Source organism: Paramormyrops kingsleyae, chromosome 9 (assembly GCF_048594095.1).
Source record: "Paramormyrops kingsleyae isolate MSU_618 chromosome 9, PKINGS_0.4, whole genome shotgun sequence".
Lineage (NCBI taxonomy): Eukaryota > Metazoa > Chordata > Actinopteri > Osteoglossiformes > Mormyridae > Paramormyrops > Paramormyrops kingsleyae.
The window spans coordinates 26484577-26505331 of NC_132805.1; the positions used below are offsets into that span (position 1 = coordinate 26484577).

Here is a 20755-nt window from a genome sequence, read left to right on the forward strand (position 1 = left end):
GAGAACTTAAGCGACGCGGGACTCTTAGCTGCTAGAGAATAAAAGCGGGCTTTCATTTGCTGATGTGTATCTTGGAGTGAATTTTGCCTTCCAGGGGAAAACACCGCAAAAGTACAACGAAAGAAATGGATAAATGAAAAAGAAGAACTTCTTGTAAATCGGTCAATTCAAATCAAAAACAACAATTTAAAAAAAAAAACGCGAATGATTTTATCGATGGTGAAATGAGAATATATACAATCTGGACATTGTGGATCTGCGTAACTACCCCAGTCACTGAACAGTAGCCTATTAGTGAAATCAAATAGCGATGTCACAACTGGATGCGTAGCGCTTAACTAGGCGACTTAACAGCCGAAACAGGTGTTGGATTTGCCTTAGTGTTTGGGATGAATGCACACCTGGAATTTAATAAGAAATATTTTAAAATTACAGTAGTCTAGGAATGGATTAAATGAGGTAAGAAGGCATAAACTTGTTTAAATATAAAGCCTGAATACAGATCAGATTACATTATAAAAAATAATCTAATACGGTTAAACGAAATAATCGAACATTTTGAAATTACGTTATGCATTAGGCTATATAAAGAGTTAGCATGAATTACGTTCAGGCTGCAGTGAGAAATCAATTGTTTTTATACAATTAGGAAAACGTATAGTTAAAAAGCCCGGTTCAGCACTACATTTGTTTACAATAACTGCATTTTCTTTTTATTATGTGACCTTGCAACAACTAAGTTAAGTAGTTCGTGTATAGCAATAATGGAATGCCAGTGGAGCTGCAATTAAAGGGAGCCCGAGGTAATTAACGGGACTGGTCAGGATCTATACACGTGCAGAAAATGGAGCCAAGCCGACTCTTCTTCCTCTTGAAGTCCGTAATACTTCTGAAAGGTAAGCGGCGCTGCAATGGATCTTTCATTAATTAAGATAATGTCGTTAATTAGTTCCTTACATGGACGGGAGACTTAATTTGTATTAAGTGATACGACGCTATGATGTCAAACAACCTAACTGTTTTTCCGTATATATGCGTAGCCTATAAAACATAAAAGCAGTATCTGCAGTCCCCATTGAACTGTACAGCTGTTTCCTTAATTTACTTTGTAAGACGATCGAGTCGTGTCATTTTTTGGACCTTTCTGCGCTGGTCTTTCCTACAGAACTTCCTCTCTAAAGGGACACAAGCCACAATTTTAATTTTCAGGGATTAAAAGAATTTTTCTGTATTTTTATCTTACATTTCCATCCTAACGTCTATATTTAATTTGGCCTTTCCCGTTGGTTCCTCAGTAGAGGTATTTTAATGTTATGATTTCTTAGCTTATTGTTGGGTTGTGCGTGTGTTATTTTTGACCATATTCGGAGCAGTATAATTGACTTGTTCTGAGGAACTAGTAAACAGGTCTCTCTATTTTTGAAAAGTGGTTTTGGCTTCGTGTTGTTATTACTGCAACGATGAAGTCCATTTGAAATTCCCAGCATAACTGGTCACGCCGTCAGGCTGTACCCGCTGGGTGTGTACTAACCTGCTATCCTCTGACTATCCGCCGTTCAGCCACGGTTATTCAACAAGTTATTTTGCGCACAGAGGCCCTTACCGCGCACCCCGCCCTATTCTTCAGTCCCTGTGTGGCAGCCTCCTACAAGGCCGTCAGTATGTTTGCTTCGGAGCATATTTTTGTGTTATATGTACACACACGATTATCTCAAGCGTCGGGGACGTAGGTGTAAGAACATGGTGTGGCTATTTTTGCTGCCATTTCTTTGTATACATTTGTACAAAACACCTAGGCCTACTTAACAAATTAAATATATATATATATATATATATATATATATATATATATATATATATATATATATATATATATATATATAGTTTTTATTTTGTTGGGCTGAGATTATTTATTGCCTGCATCTTCGCGTCAGAGACTACAGTGTGTTTGTGTCAGTGGCTACAGTGTGTTTATAGCTGCAGTGTGTATGTGTCAGTGGCTGCAGTGTGTCTGTGTCAATAGCTTAGTTTGTTTGTGTCAGTGATTGCAGTGTGTTTGTGGCTGCAGTGTGTATGTGTCAGTGGCTACAGTGTGTACGTGTCTGGCTGCAGTGTGTTTGTGTCAGTGGCATATAGTGTGTACAGTATGTGTCAGTGGCTACAGTGTATTTGTGTCAGAGGCTGCAGTGTGTTTGTGTCAATGGCTTAGTTTGTTTGTGTCAGTGATTGCAGTGTGTTTGTAGCTGCAGTGTGTATGTGTCAGTGGCTACAGTGTGTACGTGTCAGTGGTTACTGTGTGTTTTTGACATTAATAGCTTTCACAGACCCTTTGCAGCCCTGAGCTGCGCTCCCGAGGTTCTCTTACGCTATACTGAAATGTATAACACAGGTGTGCGTGGGGGGATTGGGAATATTTCTTGCTTTCATTCTCTTCTTTCGCTCTATCCACCCCCCCCATCCCCTGGGAGGTCCAAAAAAAGGAAGCATCCAGTACATGACAGGCAAAACAAGAAAAGGGGAAGTCTTGCAATTTCATTTGGAGCGCAGGCCTCTGATTGGACTGCACACGCTAAGTGAAGCGAGCGCCCAGCTCCATCCCATAGTCGATGAAGAGGAAGATTAAGATTTGTTATGATCGTCTGTTTCTTCGGAGCTCCACTGACGCTGTGTTTGGCCAATCGCATCGCTCACACTTGACTAGTCTTGTCCTAAACACAGAGCCTGAGTTTAGACTCAGTTAAGTTCTCACCCTTAGGTGCTGGCCTCAGTCGTGATAATAATTGGAAAAAGAAAATAGCTTGACACTCCAGTGTTGGGTGGGGCTAGGTCGGGGTGGGCTTGGGGGGGGGGGGGATGGGGCAGAACAATCACCTGCGAATTTAATAGAGGGGCAGGTCAAGCTGTAAAGCATGACACAGAAACACGTGTAGAAGAGGAAACATGAACAAATGCAGCATCTGGTGAAGACATGAAGAGCATGCCTGTGGAGAGGCTGCGGGCAGGGCGAGGCGGACAGACACAGCCGGAGAAACAGGCGCGTCTTACTGCCTGTGCTGCTCTGCAGTCCCCGCTCTCCACCTGACTCTGTTAAACAACTCCGCTGACGTTCAGAGGTGAACAGAATCTCACTTCGGACAATGTGGTCTATTGGCGTAATCGCCCCCGTGAAATGCGATGACCTGGGGAGACAGAGAGGAGCCCAGGAAAACAGATGTGACACTGGATGAGAATTTAAAGAATATTTCCGTTATATACCTCTTATTTTCACTGCTGAATCTGTCATTTCAGAGATCGGATTAAATACTATCCTTTCCGTGTTCTGTAAATGGCCGGTCTGTGTAACTCATACAGGGAGTCTCTGTGCTCATACGGGGCCCCTCCCTCGCATCGCTCCCTGTTTATTCTCCCCTCCTTCTCTCACACACCCCCTTTTCCCCTTCCCATTACCCCACTCCCTCCCCCCAACGTTCGCTTTGTAGTTCTTTGTTTTTTTTACCTGTCTGTGTCCCATTTTGAATGTGTAAAAAAAGAGGCAAGGCCTAGCAATTAGCTGTAAGCAGGGCTGGACTGGGATTAAAAATGGGCCCTGGACTTCAGTGTCCCTCACAATAAATTGTGCCGTGTGTGTAAGGGGGGGTTGGTCCCCATGGTAACTTTTGTAGAGTGATACATTTTCCTGACCGGGGGAAAATTTTGCTGGCCCACATAACCATCGGCCCACTGGGACAATGCCCAGTATACTGGGCAGCCAGTCTAGCTCTGCCTGTAACTGTGCATGCGCAGGTCTGTGTCCTCCGTGCACCGACATAGCTGCAGTTGCAGCAGCGTGTGTCTGCTTGCGGCTTGTGACCGGAGCACTTCGCTCCACTGTCCTCCTGTTCCCGCTGGCAGGCCTGTGCCACTGCTTCAACGTGGATGTGAAGAGGCCCAGGATCTTCAGCGGGCCCGACGGCGCCCTCTTCGGCTCCTCCGTGATGCAGCATGAGGCCGACGGTGAAAAGCTGTGAGCTGGCCACGGTGTCAGACAACACAATGTGATCAAATGGGATGTGACCGGTGACTTGTGTACAAATGGCAGACATTACGGGCAAAGAGAATCCAAATAATAATAAAAAAAGAGGCAGTTAAAAAAAATCACCATAAACACAAATTTTAAAATGGATGAGAAGGACAATAATATAAACCAGGGGTTCTCAATGTTCGGATGCGGACCGAGCTGCAAGCTGATCCGGACACAGCCGGTGCACCTTATGAATCAATATGGTTACTGTCAAATGGCTTAATGTGATTTGAGGTACAAAAATACAGTGTAGAACCACCAAACTTTGCACACACTAGCTGGTCATAAAAGTCATTGTCAATTTGTTCAAAGTTACTGTCAGTTTGTTTTCTTATTGAAAAGCGTTCTGGGCCTCTGACTGTACAAAAATTTTAAAACTGAGAATTCCTGATATAAATAATACTGTTGGCACAAGCAGTACCCTTGCATATAGAGTGCAGGTAAATACTTTTTCTCCTTTACCTCCCACCTATGTCGCTTTTAATAATAGTTTTTCCCTGAAACTCCGCTTTCAATTTTACAGTTTACCAGTGTTTTTCCCATCAGTTTATATAACAGGGGTCCCCAAATAATTTCCCTGAGGTTCAAATTCCATGAGCGACACCATGCCAAGCCAAGGTCTGCTTCTGATTCAGGGGGGGGGGGGAGTGGTGGTCTCCGATGGTATAATTTGCTGAGTTGGATGGGGGGATCGATCACTCGGTCTGGATTTCTGGATTAAATTGTATGCTGGACAAATATGCAGATAATAGTGATATATGGTAGGCCTGTTTTCTGAATGGTCTGTTCCTGTGTTGGAAGGATGTTGGTTGGAGCTCCATGGGATGGGCCATCCAATCACAGGAAAGGGGACATCTACAAATGCATTGTGGGGAATGAGAGGAATTCAAACTGCACAAAACTCAACCTAGGTGAGTGTATCTGAAGGAGCAGCAATTAATTGGAGACTCATCCAAGATATCCCTAGCTCTGTGCTCTATGCCAAAGTTTTCCAATCCGGTCCTCATGGGCCCACAAACAGTCCATGTTTTTGCTCACTCCCACCTCCCAGTAAGTAAAAATACGCACTGGCAGGGAGCAAAAACATGGACCGTCTGGGGGTCCCCAAGGGGGGAACACTGCTCCATGCTGTTTGGGATAGGCTGCAGGCTCCATGTGACTCTGTACTGGATAAGCACTAGAGGGATTGCCTTCTAAACATAACAGAATTGGAACTGAAGCCATCTACAAGGAGAATATTGTTTTGTGTGTGTTTGTATACACTCACTGTAAGGTCTTGTTTGATGAAGTGTAATGGGATCAGATGGGGAGACCTAAGCAAGCCACTGTCTGTGTGTCTCATCTGTCCAGGGGAGGCAGCGCTGCAGAACGTCTCTCGGCACCTGAAGAATGCACACCTGGGCATGACGCTGAGCCCAGACACTCCGGACGGCTTCCTGGTGAGGACACATCCATGCTGATCCCATGCCTGCTCCCGTGGAACCCTGTGATGTGTTTAGTCCGTTTAGCCTGATTTTCTTAGTAGTATCCTCTTCATCATTCTCTCCTCTTCATCATGGTCTCCTCTTCATCATGGGCTCCTCTTCATCACGGTCTCCTCATCATCATGGTGACCTCATCATCACGGTCTCCTTTTCATTGTAGTATCCCCTTCCTAATGGTAGCCTCTTAGCTGTGGTGTCCTCTTCACCATGGTACCCTCTTCATCACAGTCTCCTCTTCCTCATGGTAGCCTTTTAATTGTGGTATCCTCTTCATCGTGAGGTTATTATCATCGTGGTATCCTATTCATCAAGGTAACCTCTTCATTGTATCATCCTCTTCCTCATGATGGCTGCTTATCCTGCTGGTAACAAAATACCAGTGACAGAGAGTGGAAATGTGGCTACAGTGTGCAGCATGTGCTACACTGCGGGTTTGTAGATTATTAAAGGTAGATGTCAGGGCCGGAAATTCTGCAGGCCTGAGGAGGATCATTGATGTTTGTGCTTCAGTCATCTTTTGGTGTGCGGTCCAGAAACTCCCCAGATTAAGGGCCACCTTCCTCCCCACCGCATTTCCTCTGGTCGGACACCCTGTTTACTGCGGTGTGACCCAAGGCCTGAGTCGGCTGGCCGTGTGGGAAGGGAGGCAGATAAGTCAGAGTGGATCAGCCAGCTAACAAACAAGGAACTGAAAAATAAGTGATGCACACGGGGTTGACGTGGCAGCGGAGAGAACTTATGTTGCGGACTCTGACTCAGTCTGTCGCAGAAGGAGTAATCGTGCATGTAGATTAAATCACCGTCCGGCTTTCATCCTTGACCAATCACACCTCTTCCTCCCTTGGGCTCTATCACCCCCTCTTCCTCGCCCTTCCCCATCCACGCCTGCCTTGGAGCCGGATCGCTCTGGTTTCTCGGGAAAGCACGCCCGCTCCGCGGTGGTTTAGCGGAATTGCTAGGTGGCCGCGCCAGCAGTGGTGACCTGTGCTCCGGGTGCGGAGTGACTCGCAGTTCACCACGGGGCCGGCCCGGCGTGCTTCCGTGTCGCTGGGAGTCACCCCTCCCTGAGTGTGTGCATGCCCCAGCGGTCGGGGCTATAAGGGGATCGGAATGCAGCGCTGGCCCTCGGTAATGACAGGCCTGGGAAGGCGGGGCCAGGTCTCCGAGCATCGGGCCCTCGCTGCCCGCCTGTGTGTCCATCACAGCGCTGCTTCGGGCTGCAGTAATGACAGGGCAGCCAGACATGGTGCGCTTTCACCTCCCCCACCTCCTTTCTGTGAATCTTTCCTTTTCCCCTTCATCTTGATGTGGGTTCCACTCTCATAACCCCCCCCCCCCCCCCACCATTCCACTGTTTGGTAGAAAAGTCAAATAAATAGTGGCTTTCAGAATGTAAATTTTTATGTGAGCCCCCTCTCTCGCTCTCCCATTGGTTTTGTGCGCCTTACATTTTATTGGTCTGACTTCTGGCTCTGCGAAAGCACTTATGAAAACTGCCAACATTTGTCAACAATTGTCTCACTCTTTCTGTTTTTCCGCCTCGCATTGGGTCTCCTGCGCACATATTCACTTCATCCAGATTTTTTAATTTGATTACCCACCTGCAGTTTTGCCACCTTGTGGCATCGGTGACCCTCTCTTCTCCCGGCCCTTGCAGGCATGCGCCCCCTTGTGGTCACAGGAGTGCGGGACGTCAGTATTCAGCACAGGAATCTGTGCCTCTGTCAGCGACAGCCTGAAGCCTCGGGAGACCATCGCGCCCACTGCCCAGAGTAAGGCGTAATGAGCCGGACACAGCGCCCCCTGGTGCCACAGCTCTGATCTGGAAAAGACTGTGTTTGTATCTGTGTGTGTTTGTATTAGGATGTTCAACCTTCATGGACATCGTGATCGTGCTGGATGGCTCCAACAGTATTTACCCCTGGTACGAGGTGCAGAACTTCCTCAGCAACATCCTCAGCAAGTTCCACATCAGTCCAGACCAGATGCAGGTTAGTGAGCGTGTCCCGTGTGTGTCCCGTGTGTGTCCTGTGTGTGTCCCGTGTGCGTCCCGTGTGTGTCCCGTGTGCGTCCTGCTATGGGCTGGTGTTCCATCTAGAGTGTGGCTTATTCTGTCCCCCACCCCCACAACCCTGACCATAAGAGGTGGAAAGGAGGATGGATTATCAAACACCCCTGTTTGACTTGTGTCTTTACATTTTTCCTATGTAAAGATTTCACTTAAATGTCATTTTGAACCTCAAAATAAAAATAAATGTTAAGAATGAGTGGTTGGCCTGTGAGGGACTGAACCAAACAAAGACGGCCTCACAGTGGGGAGTGCTACTGGTGTGGGTGGGGCTGGGGGGGGGCGCCTTCGCGTGTTTTGGTTTTGGTGTGGTGAGGAAGGGGAGGAAGGCAAGCGGGGAGGAAGCAAGGAGAAATCCAGTACTTTTGGACAGACCATAATAGTGCTAAAACAGCCTGTTTGAGCAGGAGCTCATGGCACTAAAGATGGTCGTTAACCCCCTCCTGCACAAACGGCCTGATCTCAGAGTCAGATTTCTGCTGCAGTCATGGGAACGAAGCGCTGTTTGCACTCGTTTCACATTTTATTTTAAATGTGTTTATATATTTTTTTATGTTTTTATTTCTTTGATCAAAGCCTTGTACCTTTGCCTTGAACGTGGAGATATGGCAGTGGCAGTATGGGAAACTTGAAAAATACTTGAGGGGCAACTTTTGCCACCACTGTCTAAAAAATAGGGGCATTTACAAAATTTTTGGGACACTTTTTAAATATGGTAATTAATGCATGAGGTTTGTTTTTAATGTGAAATGAGCCCAATTTAGTATGTATATAGTAATCACTAACTCATGCCAACACAAGTAAATAAAAATCAAACTTTTGCTGTTCCAAAGAGAAGTGCAATCATCTGTATGTATATAGAATCTGTATGTGAGTGAAAGCCAGAATCAGATCTATTTAGGCTTTTATTTAGCTCTTAATAGCCTTTGTATATATGTTTAATGCATTAGTTTATAGATGAAGTGAAAACTTCATCACAGTCTTTCAAATGAACTAGTTTACGGTCTTTTTTTAAACATCCTCTTTGGAAACTTGAAGGCCTATTAAAAATATTTGGGAAAATGAAAGGCAAAGTTTTACAGCTTTAAATGCAAACCGGTCCCTTCAACGAAATAAAACAAATATTGCAATTTACGATATTTTTAATATGTGAGGCATTCGGCAGTGTTGCTATCCTTTGCCACCATCAACTACCCCATGACACGCTTACTGAATGGTTTAAAATGTGATATTGGGCAATGCCTGCAATGTCAAGTTAAGGTCTTACCCTCCTCGAAGTTACGGGCTGAATTGATAACTGATGACTCACTGGCCATTTTATTAGGTACACTTGTTCAGCTATTTGTTGAAGCAAATATCTGATGAGTTAATTATATGTCAGCAGCACAGTGTATAAAATCATGCAGATACAGGTCAGGAGCTTGAGTTAATGTTCACATCAAACACCAGAATGGGGAAGAGAGGCTGTGACATGTGACATGGCTGTTGGTGCCAGACGGGCTAGTATAAGTATTTCAGAATAGTGATGAAGTCAAGACCACCTAAACTGAGACCAAGCCATTACCAAGACGAGAGTGTATCGAGACTGAGACAAGACCAAGACCAAGGCAGGGCTATACCAAGTCAAGATCAGAAAGAGAGTATTGTCTACATAACACACAACACACTATAAAATGTGGAGCATGGGCACTATCTTGGGGCTAGGCAGCATGGCCTATAATTTGTATCAGTATAATTTGAACTATGGATGTGTTTCCTTAAAATTTAAAACGTAAAATAAATCTTCTGTACAAAGGTAACATTTTTTTTCAAATAAGATGTACCTTATTGGTTGCATTTGAACTTTGAAGCAAGACAATCACGGTACTGTATTAACCCTTTGAACACTATATATTTTTGAGTGTTTTTTCTATCCCTTTGATTTTTGGCTTATTACATGGTATGTATCTGAGTTACCCACATGTGCTTTATGGTTTTGTTTTCAGGACATTCTGGGCTACACAGATATGTCATTATTTGATGTGATAAATTCTGACACAGTCTTGATACCATCCTTCTTATGAGGAAAAACTACTTGCACCTAATGAAATTCTCAATTTTTAATCTCATATTTCTTAATTCGAACTTTCTATGCCTTAGAATTGTGAAGAAATACATGGTTAGTGCCAGGCGGAAAGGAATATCTTAGATTTTGCATCAGTTTGGTAACTTGTGAAACATTTGAAAGAAAATGAAATAGAAAAGCACTGTTAAGTTTATGATTCACTGGATAAACACAGATATAACAGTACATGGATCACTGTGGAAGTGAACATGTGCTTTGTTTTCCATCTGATGTGAATAATATCAATGTTTTATGGATTATTAGGGGTGGTTTTTAATGGAATATGTTTAAAATATATGCCTCATTGCGCACAGGATTACTCTGGAATATTTTGGATGACCGGATCAGATAAATTCTCTTGATTTCAGTGACATGCGATTCATGTCTGTGCGTTATACCTATCCAAAGTTACAAGCCTGAGGTTAATGGGTGTTTTTGTCAGGTTCTAAGGGTTAACAAGTAGGTGAATATTAAGCCATTGTGATAAATATTGAGGTGTTTTGATGTGTCTTGACTGGTCTTGAAATAAACCCTCGAGTCCACTATGTCCAAGACTGAGACAAGACCAAGACTGTAAAAGACGTGATCTTGAGACTGGTCAAGTACTACAACACTATTTCAGAAACCGCAGATTTACTGGGATTTTCACACCCAATCATTTCCAGGGTTTACAGAAAATGGGTCAAAAAAGGAAACCCATTCAGTGAGAGGCGGTTCTCTGGGCTAAAATGCCTCGTTGATGGCAGAGGTCAGAGAAGAATGGCCAGACTGGTTCAACCTGAAAGAAAGGCAACAGAAAATCAAATAACTACTCGTTAAAACAAAAGGTATGCAGAAGAGCATTTCTGAACGCATGACCTGTCAAATCTTGAAGCAGATGGACTACAGCAGCAGAAGACCACACCGGGTGCTGCTTCTGTCAGCAAAGAACAGTAAACTGAGGCTACAGTGGGCGCAGGCTCACTGAAATTGGACAAAGGCAGATTGGAAAACACTGCCTGGTTACATAAATCTCAGCCCCGACTTTTAGATATAGGGTCAGAATTTGGCATAAATAACATGAAAGCTTGGGTCTATCCTGCCTTGTATCAACAATTCAAGGTGGTGATGGTGTGGAAGATGTTTGCTTGGCACACTTTGGGCCCCTTAGTACCAATTGAGCACCATTTAAATGCCACAGCCTACCTAGTATTGTTGCTGAGCATGTCCATCACTTTATGACCACAGTGTACCCAGCTTCTAATGGCTTCTACCAGCAGGAAAAACCATAAATATCATCTCAGACTGGTTCCTTCAACTTGAACTGTGCTCAAATGGCCTCCACAGTCACCAAATCTCAATCCAATACAGCACCTCACCAGAGTCGTATCATGTAGGTGCAGCTGACAAATCTGCAGCAACTGCGTAATGCTGTCATGTCAATATGGAGCCTAACCCTGCCCCCTGCAGGTGGGGGTGCTGCAGTATGGCGAAGTCACCACGCACGAGTGGTCGCTGAAGGACTACCAGACGACAGAGGAAGTGGTGGAGGCCGCCAAGAACATCAGCCGGCAGGAGGGCCGTGAGACGCGCACGGCGTTCGCCATCCACACCGGATGGTAAGCCCCGCCCCCGTGCATCACCACTGTACCAAGGGGGGGCACAGCTGGTTATGTTTCTAAGGTGCAGAGATCGGACTAGTGATAACCATGCCGTTAGTGCTTTCCTGTAATCTAATTACGGTTTTTATTGCACACACACACAGTATTTTTAGTACCATTTTTAGTATCTGAGATTGCTATCAGTCTGCCAAAATGATCGAAATTTAGATAAACGTGCCTGTATTGCTCTCTGGTATGTTTCAATGTTCCTGTTATTTTTACGCGGTTTGGCCGAAGTTCCTCACCCACCGCCTGCTCGCCCGCCCAGCCACTCGCGCTCGCCTCCTCACCCGCCGCCTAGCATCCCTCCTCGCGTTGCCCTCCGCTCCTGGAAGAATAACACTTTCAGCCCAAGAAGGAAGGAAAGCGGATTGTAAAAACACGTCCATCCGTCAGTCTTTGATGTCAGGAAGAGCTGCTTCAGCAGGGTTGCAGGTGTGGCCCTCCCAGGTCCAGCCTCGCACCCCGCAGCTGAGTCAACACTCTCGCCGGCAGTGGCACACGTGCCCCCAAATGCGCTCACGCTCTCTCAGGCGCTCATGAATGCTCTCTCCGGCTGACTGAATCTAATGATTCCTAACAACCACCCAACAAATATCCAAATGTATGAAGTGTGCGGAGTTGGCATGTTCTCCCCATGCTCGGGGTTCTTCCTCTAGTCCAAAGACACACAGTTAGTGCATGACTGCATGTGCCCTGCCCAGGGCATCCTCAGCCTTATGCGTGCCTTACACTGCCTGCCCTCCTTCTTGTGGTGCTGTACTGGATAATTGGTTGGAACATGGATGGATGGATGGACAGATAGATGAATGGAAGGATGCACTGGTGAATTGATGGACAGATGGATGAATGAATACACTGCATATATTGCATGGCCCACACAAGCTGAAGCAGGAGGGTCCTGAAGTGACTTACCATTGTGCCTTTAAACCCCCCCCCCAGCAACCATATAGACAGGCTATGAATAGATCCAGACCTCACAATTAACACTGCCCCCCCACCCCCTCTCTCCACAGTTCTGTCATCCTTCCTCTCTCCACGCCCCCTCCCTGAGGTGTTCTCTCATTACCCTTTACACCCAATTCACGCTCTATATTCTCCCTTTTCTTTACCCCCATCTCGTCTGCTCCATCTTTCTGCTGTCTAGCCCCTTTCCATGTTTTGCCCTATACTCCTCTTTCTTTTCTTCATGTCTCCCTTTGTCCTTAAATCCCCCCTCCATCCCTTTCTTTCTCTCTGCCCCCCCCCCCCCCCTTCCTGTGTAATTTGCAGGCGAGATGGGGGGAAGACGGTTGTTTTTAACTCGGGCTTTTCTGTGGCCAGCCACGCTGTTATATTTAGGCCCCGACTGGAGGCATGCCCGCAAATGACTGAGCCGCCCGCCTGGCCCTGCCCGCCTCTCAGACCGGCCTGTCTGCGCCGCTCAGAGTGGGGTGAGGCGCGGGTGTGTGTGTTTGTGTGTGTGTATGTGTGTGTGTGAAGGGAGATGAGGCTTGAGAGAGAGGCAGTGTATCCACACTTGTGTCTCACTGTCTGTCTGTCTCACTGACTGCTGTCCTCTAACTGAGGAGACTTCTCTGCCTGCCTACCTGCTTCCTACACATTGTCCGTTTCCCAGCCTCTGACCTGCACGGTCCCCTCTGACAGTCTGGGGGCACCCGCAGCTTCTGCACACTGGCTCTGTCCCGCCGTTCCCGGGCCTGTGTTTGTCTGCTAGTTTCCAAGGCTGCAGCAAAACCACGGTCCTGTTTTTACTGCCCAAGTGCGGTACCCTAACCGTAGTGATCTCAGATAACATATTAGTCATTCCTGCACACATGCTGAGTTCTGGTGAACAGCTATGTGGCCTGACGCTGAGGTTTGGTGCCTGGTTACCACCCGGCGACATGAGGAGAGACCACAGTGGTAAAAAGAAAGGGCCCCCCCGCCTTTGTTAGCTACATATAGGCGGCTCCTGCCTTTATCAGCTATATATAGTACAGAGAGCTGGAGGCTTTTCGTGGGAATGGGAAGAAAGGAAACGGGAGCTAGCTAGGCTCAGATGTTGGTGCAGCAGAGGTGCGACAGTGTCGGGCTTGAGTGTACGCCCGGCCCAGCCCAGAACAGCTGCAGTGTGTGGACGAGTGTGTAAATATGAGCGTTACCATGGCAAACTAACTGCTTGGTGTCATCTAATGAATGAAAAGGTGAGTTTGGGCAGCTGTGGAGGAAGGAGAAGGTGTAAGAGGAGCAGCCGGCCAGGGCTGATGGGGGGTGTCTGGGGGCAGGCCAGCCAGAGGGGAGCGGGGATTGACCCCCTTCCCCTCCTCTCTGATCTCTCCATCTCTCCCTTCCAGCACTGAGGCCTTCAGTCCAGAGCGAGGTGCCAGGGAGGGGGCCACCAAGGTCATGATCGTGGTGACAGACGGGGAGTCACATGACGGCGAGGAGCTTCCGGACGCCCTCGCCGAGTGTGAGAGCCGCAACATCACCCGCTACGCCATTGCTGTGAGTGTGCACGTACCCGGAGTATGCCCTTGCGAGCGTGCCCGTGCGAGCGTGCCCGTGCGAGCGTGGCCTTGCTCATCTCGCCCACATGTCCCCCGTCCCTTTCCCATGGTAGCTAACCCAGCAGCTGCTGCCATTTATAGCTGAGAACTGAACGAACTTCAAGCCACAGAAAATGCATTTTTCTCATAGCCAGAAACAAACGCGTGCTGGTTATGGCATAAACCTCATACTCAATTATCAACTTGCTCTCTGTCCCACTCACTTCCTCGCTCTCCCCTTATGCACCTCCAAAATCCAAACTCTCACTCACATGGGCCCTCCCCACCTGCTGATTCCCGTTTATCCTCCACGCTACACCTACACCTACACCTACGCCTGCCCCCCCCCCCACTCCAAATTAATCTCGTCCTCAAATCTGATCCCCCAACTGCACATGAACCCTGCACCTCCTACCACACCCCGCAAACCTTCCAAAAAACGCCCCTCGCTTCCCAAACCTCCGCCTCCACTGCCCCTCCAGTGGCCCCTGTCCTGTGTTTGGGCAACAGCCGGCAGGAAGTGGTGGTGGAGCTCATGGTGGAGAAAGCAGAACCTCACCAGAGCAGAGGCCCCGACCCAGAGTCAAGAGAGCAGAAGAAATGAAGGGAGGATGACTATGGTAGACTCAGAGGAAGAGACCCCCTGCATGGTACAGAAGGGCGGAAGCTGCCGGAGTCCGTTTCGGGGGTTTGGGTTTGGGGCGTGACTCACTTTTACATCAGACCTTGTCACTCGTGACTGTTGAGAACATTTTAATTAGTTTTCCATGTGGTTCCATGTCTCACGTTCATGCTGCCCTTTCCGTTCTAAAAGGCGCATTTTCCCATCGCTTTGTATGTTTTGGGGGTCCTCTTAATGAGGGAGGGCCTTAAATATGGCCGTACCAGGGGGCGAGATGCCGCCACGGCGCTTTAGCCTAATGCGGGCACATTTTTTTATTTATGCTGGCTCTGTTTTACGTGCATCACGGCCTCGCTCACTTTGAAAAGCCACAAACCCGGATGCCTCGAAAGGCACCTCAGTGAAATAGCTGGACGGTCGCAGGCTTGGCTTCTGATGTAGAGAGTACTTTGAGAGCTAGCTTACCACTCAGGTTTGCCACAAAACTCAGTTTCGCACACAAATGTTGAAGAACTTCTTTTACTTTTTATTCTGCCTTTAAAAATCTAGCCAGTCCTCTCCTCCACACATGGGATCTTTCTTCTGATTTAGCATTTCCGTGTTTTCAGTTACTAGCCCCCTCACTGTTTCTGTATTTTAATGTCAAAGCCAGCTGGGCAGAGCTGGGGTGATTCCCCCCCCACGTCACTGAAGCCGTTTAAGGCAGAGCTCCCCCCGATTAATGGATATGACAGCATCGGGCCTCTGGCTTCTGCCCCTCTGATCCTTCAGAGCAATCTGCCCCCTCAGGTCCTGGGACACTACATCCGCAGGCAGCAGGACCCCGAGACCTTCATCAATGAGATCAAGTACATCGCCAGCGACCCCGACGATAAGTATTTCTTCAACGTGACGGACGAGGCGGCCCTCAACGACATTGTGGATGCTCTTGGGAACCGGATCTTCAGCCTGGAAGGTGAGGGAACGGGGGGCGGGGGAGGGCAGGGTGAGGTGCCAGCTTGCTTTTGGAGGAAGAGAGGAAGGAAGTGGGGGGCATGAGAACAGTGCCATCTGTAGGGAGGTGAGAGGCGAAGGCAGCTGTCATCTTAATTTGGAAGGGAAAGGAGGTGGATGTGACCCAAAGCGGAGCTCAAGGCTGCATGACATCAGAAGTGTATTTTAGCTGTGTTAGTTCAGCCTGTCACTGAGGGATGAGGGGTGATGGCAACATTGTGTTTGGGTTCTCTTGTTTTTAACATCACATCTACTCCATCACAGGGACCCTTGGGTACAACGAGAGCTCCTTTAAGATGGAGATGTCCCAGATTGGATTTTCCACACACGTCCTGGATGTGAGTCTGGCCGGCCTCTCCCGGTGCTGTGCACGCCGTGCTCTCGCTCACGCCCCCGCCTGTCCGTCTGTCTCATTGCGTGTCGCTGTTTCACACGTCCCCTTTCGCTCCTCTCGTCCTTGGCACCGTCGCTGTCTCATCTGTTTTGTGGCTTTCGGAAATTCGATTCCGGACCCATCTTCAGCTCCTCTCCGGAATTTGGCTGACTCCTCGTTTGTGTCCGCCTCCCCGTCTGGCCGTAGGACGGTATCCTGTTCGGGATGGTGGGGGCCTACGACTGGGACGGAGGCGTGCTGAAAGAGGGCAGATGGGGACGAGTCATGCCCCCCCGGGAGGCCTTCGAGAAGGAGTTTCCCATGGAGCTGAAGAACCATGCCGCATATCTAGGTAGCTCCCCATACCTCCCACATCTGCACATCTGTATGGAGGAGCTGGACCTGCACCTTCTGGTTCACTGTGCTCGATTCGCTATTTCTGCTCCATATGTGTTCTCACTCCACGCACCATTACAATTACATTGCCGCTCTTTAATACCAGTCTATTCCAGTTAGTCTGCAGCCTTTCAGCTTGCCTGAGGGAGGCTTCATCTGTGACTCTTTGTGGTTGACACATACCTTGCGTGTACAGTGTAGTCTGTGGTACCAGGCTTCCCAGTCTGCAGGCTGGGATCCAGAGCCTCCTCCTCCACTGATGGGTCTGCTTGGAGACTGCATGGGTCACCTGAGGGTGAGCCATGGCTCATAGCCTGGTCCTGTGCACTGCAGGATACACCGTGTCTTCACTCACTCTGGCGAACGGAAGGAGGTTGTATGTTGCTGGAGCTCCACGGTTCAAACACAAGGGCAAAGTGATCTTGTTTGACCTGAGGCCCAACGGAGATGTGATTATCTCCCAGGCTCTTAACGGAGAGCAGGTTTGTGCCATGAAAATGCCCCGTTTCATCTCTCTCCTGTGTTATCTAATCCGCTCGTGGGAGTTTTACTTACACAAAATTTTTCTGGGGGCAGAAGGAAGAATGATTGGTTCAGAGAGATAATCAGATTGTAGAGGAGGTGGGACCAAGACATCTGATTTGGTTGCTGGTTGGTTCCACCTCCTCTAGTTGCTTGGACCCACCTCCTTTACAATCTGATTGGTTAATTCTATGAAACAGTCATTTTCCTTCTGCCCTCAGAATATTTTTGCGTTAGTAAAACTCCTATGAACATCTAAGCCTCTTTCATTCCCCTGGATAAATGGATTGAGAATGTGTTCCTCTCTTTACAGTGTGTTTCTGTGTCAATGGCATTCTACCTTCCTCCTCTATGGTATAGATCTATACCTCTCTCATTTTTACTGCTATCCTCGTGGCGTCTTACTCACTGGCTGCGGAGTCCTGTCCCCTCTGTAAGCTCCCTCTCTCCCCCGGACCCCAGATTGGCTCTTACTTTGGAAGTGAGGTATGCGGACTGGACGTGGACAAGGATGGATTCACTGATGTTCTGCTGGTGGCTGCCCCCATGTTTCTTGGGGCGGGGAACAAGGAGGCTGGGAGGGTTTACATATACAACCGGAACAGGGTAAGAGGGAGAGAGACACTTTTGGGTTTAGGGGGGAGAGGGGACTGGAACTGTTACTTTCATCTCATATGAGAGGGGTTCTGCTACCGCATCCACACACCTCTATTTCCTACCCATTCATTAGGTTTTGTTTACTGCCAATGGGACCCTCCAGTCTCAGCCCAAAGCCCAGGATGCCAGGTTTGGCTATGCCATGGCAGCGGCCCCTGACCTCAACCATGATGGTCTAACAGACTTGCTGGTGGGCGCACCGCTCGAGGATGGCCACCAGGGGGCACTGTATGTTTACCATGGCCAGGGGAAAACCATCAATCCTCAGTTCAAACAGGTACCTGCGTCTTTAAGGCCTGGTCGTACCGAATCACTGGAGTTTGCATGTTCTCTCCATTTTCAGGGGTTCTGTTCCTGTCTTTAAAGTGGTCATAGTGTATGAGGGAGTGTGTGTGTGTGTGTGTGTGTGTGTGCAGGATGGGTGACTCTCTTGAATGAGCAGCAGTGACACTCAGAGGATGCTGTTCCTCATCTCGGCCGCTTCTCTCTCTCCCACCCTTTCTCCACATCTCATCACCTGTGCCTGTGTCTCTGCCCCTCTCTGCAGCGTATCCCTGGCTCCGCCCTCTCCCCGGGCCTCCAGTACTTTGGGTCCAGCTTGAGTGCCCGGCTGGACCTGGACGGGGACAAGCTGCTGGACCTGGCTGTGGGGGCTCAGGGAAACGCCGTTCTGCTCAGGTACTGGATGTGTGAGGAGCTCCCCCCATTAAATCCTCAGAGTACCCCCCCCCCCGCTTTGTTCCCCTCTCACCATGTGCCCTCCCCCCAGCTCACGCAGCATCGTGCAGATCACCGTCGAGCTGACCTTCTGGCCGTACTCCATCAATGTGATCCACAAGAACTGCCAGAGGGGCAGCCGGGACTCCGCCTGCCTCAACGCCACCGCCTGCTTCCAGACCACCTCCCAGTCACCTGGCTCCCACGGGACACCGTTCGGTACGACTTTACAGCTGCTTATTCTCCCTGTGTGAGTCTCTCTGCTGCCCCCTGTCTGTGTGAGTCTCTGCTTCACCCTGTCTGTGTGAGTCTCTCTGCTGCCCCCTGTCTGTGTGAGTCTCTGCTTCACCCTGTCTGTGTGAGTCTCTCTGCTGCCCCCTGTCTGTGTGAGTCTCTGCTTCACCCTGTCTGTGTGAGTCTCTGCTACCAGGTGTCTGTGTGAGTCTCTCTGTTGCCCCCTGTCTGTGTGAGTCTCTGCTGCCCCCTGTCTGTGTGAGTCTCTGCTACCAGGTGTCTGTGTGAGTCTCTCTGCTGCCCCCTGTCTGTGTGAGTCTCTGCTTCACCCTGTCTGTGTGAGTCTCTGCTACCAGGTGTCTGTGTGAGTCTCTCTGCTGCCCCCTGTCTGTGTGAGTCTCTGCTACCAGGTGTCTGTGTGAGTCTCTCTGTTGCCCCCTGTCTGTGTGAGTCTCTGCTGCCCCCTGTCTGTGTGAGTCTCTGCTACCAGGTGTCTATGTGAGTCTCTCTGCTTCCCCCTGTCTGTGTGAGTCTCTGCTGCCCCCTGTCTGTGTGAGTCTCTGCTATCAGGTGTCTGTGTGAGTCTCTCTGCTGCCCCCTATCTGAGTGAATCTCTCTGCTGCCCTCTGTCTGTGTGAGTCTCTCTGCTTCCCCCTGTCTGTGTGAGTCTCTGCTGCCCCCTGTCTGTGTGAGTCTCCGCTACCCCCTACCGGTATGAGTCTCTCTGTCGCCCCCTGTCTGTTTGACACTCTGAGGTATAGTAGAAAAGCTAACCCCTGGTTCCACCTTGACCGCTTGTGCAGAGCTGGACGTGACTGCCCTGCTGGATGACAGGAAGCTGTCAGCACGCGCCCTTTTCGACAGCAGCTCGCAGCGGCAGATGGCCACGGGGGTGGAAGCCCGTGTTGGGGACTCAGTCTGTCTCACACTGCCCTTCCACGTCTTTGTGAGTGGGAGCACGTCTGGACAATGAACACGCGAGGGGTGTGTGTGCGTGCGCGTGTGCCCTGTGATCAGTGCAACACAGGATGGATTGATGGATGGATGGATGTGAAATAAAGATGTATAATGATGGATAGATTAATGAATGGATGTGATGAGATATGAGAATTTCCTTCTTCTCTCTCTCCCTCATTCTCTCTCTCCATCTCTCCCTACTTTTCTCCCTCTTTTTCTCTCCATCTTTCTCTCTCCTTCTCTCTCTTTCTCCTCTCTCCCTCTTTTTCTCTCCATCTTTCTCTCTCCTTCTCTCTCTTTCTCTCTCTCCTCTCTGTTTGTCTCACTCCCTCCTTTCCTCTCTCTCTCCCTCCTTCTCTTTCCCTCTCTCACTCTCTCGCTCACTGTCACCCTCTCGCTCTCCTTCCTACAAACAGGACACAGCTGACTACATCAGGCCCATCAGCTTTACGCTTCACTTCAAGATCAACGATTCAGAAATCGGCCCGGTCCTGGACGAAGGTTGGCCAACCACAGTCAAGAGCCTGGTGAGTGAGTCCCTCCGGCTGTCCCCCACGGCATCATTATGGAATTAGCATCTGGGCTTAAGTGAGTGTCTCTGTGTACCCCCCCCCCCAACCTCCACCTCCCCACAGATCCCGTTCTTCAAGGACTGCGGTGAGGATGATGTGTGTGTGACGGACCTGGTGCTGCAGGCACGCATGGACATCTCAGGGACAAGGTACAGGGCAGAGATGGTGCCCTACTCACCGCCATCTTACCCGGGGGGTGCAATCAGGGTGATGTCACAACTCTGTCTCCCCTGACCTCCAGGCAGGACCCACACGTGATCCGCAGCCCCCGTCGGCGCTTGGCGGTGGAGGTGACCCTGCAGAACCGTCTAGAAAACGCCTACAACTCCAGCCTGAGGCTACAGTACTCGGCCAACCTGCACTTCTCCACCCTCAGTGTCCGGGTAACGCTGAACAGCTCCTCCGCCTGTGCTGTCTGAAGCATGTGACAGATTTCCAAAACTCGCTTAGTCCATTCCTTGTTGTTTTTGGGATGAAACCTAAGCTGAGAATTAAAGTCAGGCTTCCTCACCACATGCTACAGTGTTCGGAACCAAAACTCACTCCGTTCTCATGTAATACAACAAAGAACTTTGATCTGCTTTTGTCACTAAATTACACATTGTCTTGTCAACTGGGATATGATCAGACCCTTCAGAAACTATTATTTGATTCGTCATCTTAACAGGTGACCCTTACTGAGGAACCCTAAGAGAGCCCAGGTGCCTCCTCCCTCTCTGTCTCCACAGGAAGACTCCCAGTTTAAGACTGAGTGCACGGCCCTCAGAACCGGCAGCCACTCCTGTAACATCAGCTATCCCGTCTTCCGCTCCCAGTCCAAGGTGTGTT

The 20755-nt window shown here is 48.9% G+C and overlaps 1 protein-coding gene across 2 annotated transcripts in view; it reads left to right on the forward strand.

Moving 5' to 3' along the window:
* Positions 1–20755, forward strand: part of itga10 (integrin, alpha 10) — a 26404-nt gene continuing 5649 nt past the window's right edge. Inside the window, exons 1-22 of one of the 2 annotated variants that reach the window (XM_023806190.2) lie at positions 1–459; positions 741–896; positions 3892–4003; positions 4862–4971; positions 5411–5499; positions 7202–7316; positions 7408–7535; positions 11166–11314; positions 13693–13843; positions 15296–15461; positions 15764–15837; positions 16080–16224; positions 16602–16750; positions 17253–17396; positions 17521–17724; positions 17995–18125; positions 18217–18383; positions 19202–19344; positions 19772–19882; positions 19991–20076; positions 20169–20310; positions 20656–20748. In XM_023806190.2, coding sequence (XP_023661958.1) covers positions 845–896; positions 3892–4003; positions 4862–4971; positions 5411–5499; positions 7202–7316; positions 7408–7535; positions 11166–11314; positions 13693–13843; positions 15296–15461; positions 15764–15837; positions 16080–16224; positions 16602–16750; positions 17253–17396; positions 17521–17724; positions 17995–18125; positions 18217–18383; positions 19202–19344; positions 19772–19882; positions 19991–20076; positions 20169–20310; positions 20656–20748 — 2661 coding nt within the window. In that variant the 5' untranslated portion in view covers positions 1–459; positions 741–844. Of the gene's footprint in view, positions 897–3891; positions 4004–4861; positions 4972–5410; positions 5500–7201; positions 7317–7407; positions 7536–11165; positions 11315–13692; positions 13844–15295; positions 15462–15763; positions 15838–16079; positions 16225–16601; positions 16751–17252; positions 17397–17520; positions 17725–17994; positions 18126–18216; positions 18384–19201; positions 19345–19771; positions 19883–19990; positions 20077–20168; positions 20311–20655; positions 20749–20755 lie in introns of both variants that reach the window. The other variant, XM_023806189.2, reaches the window with a different exon arrangement.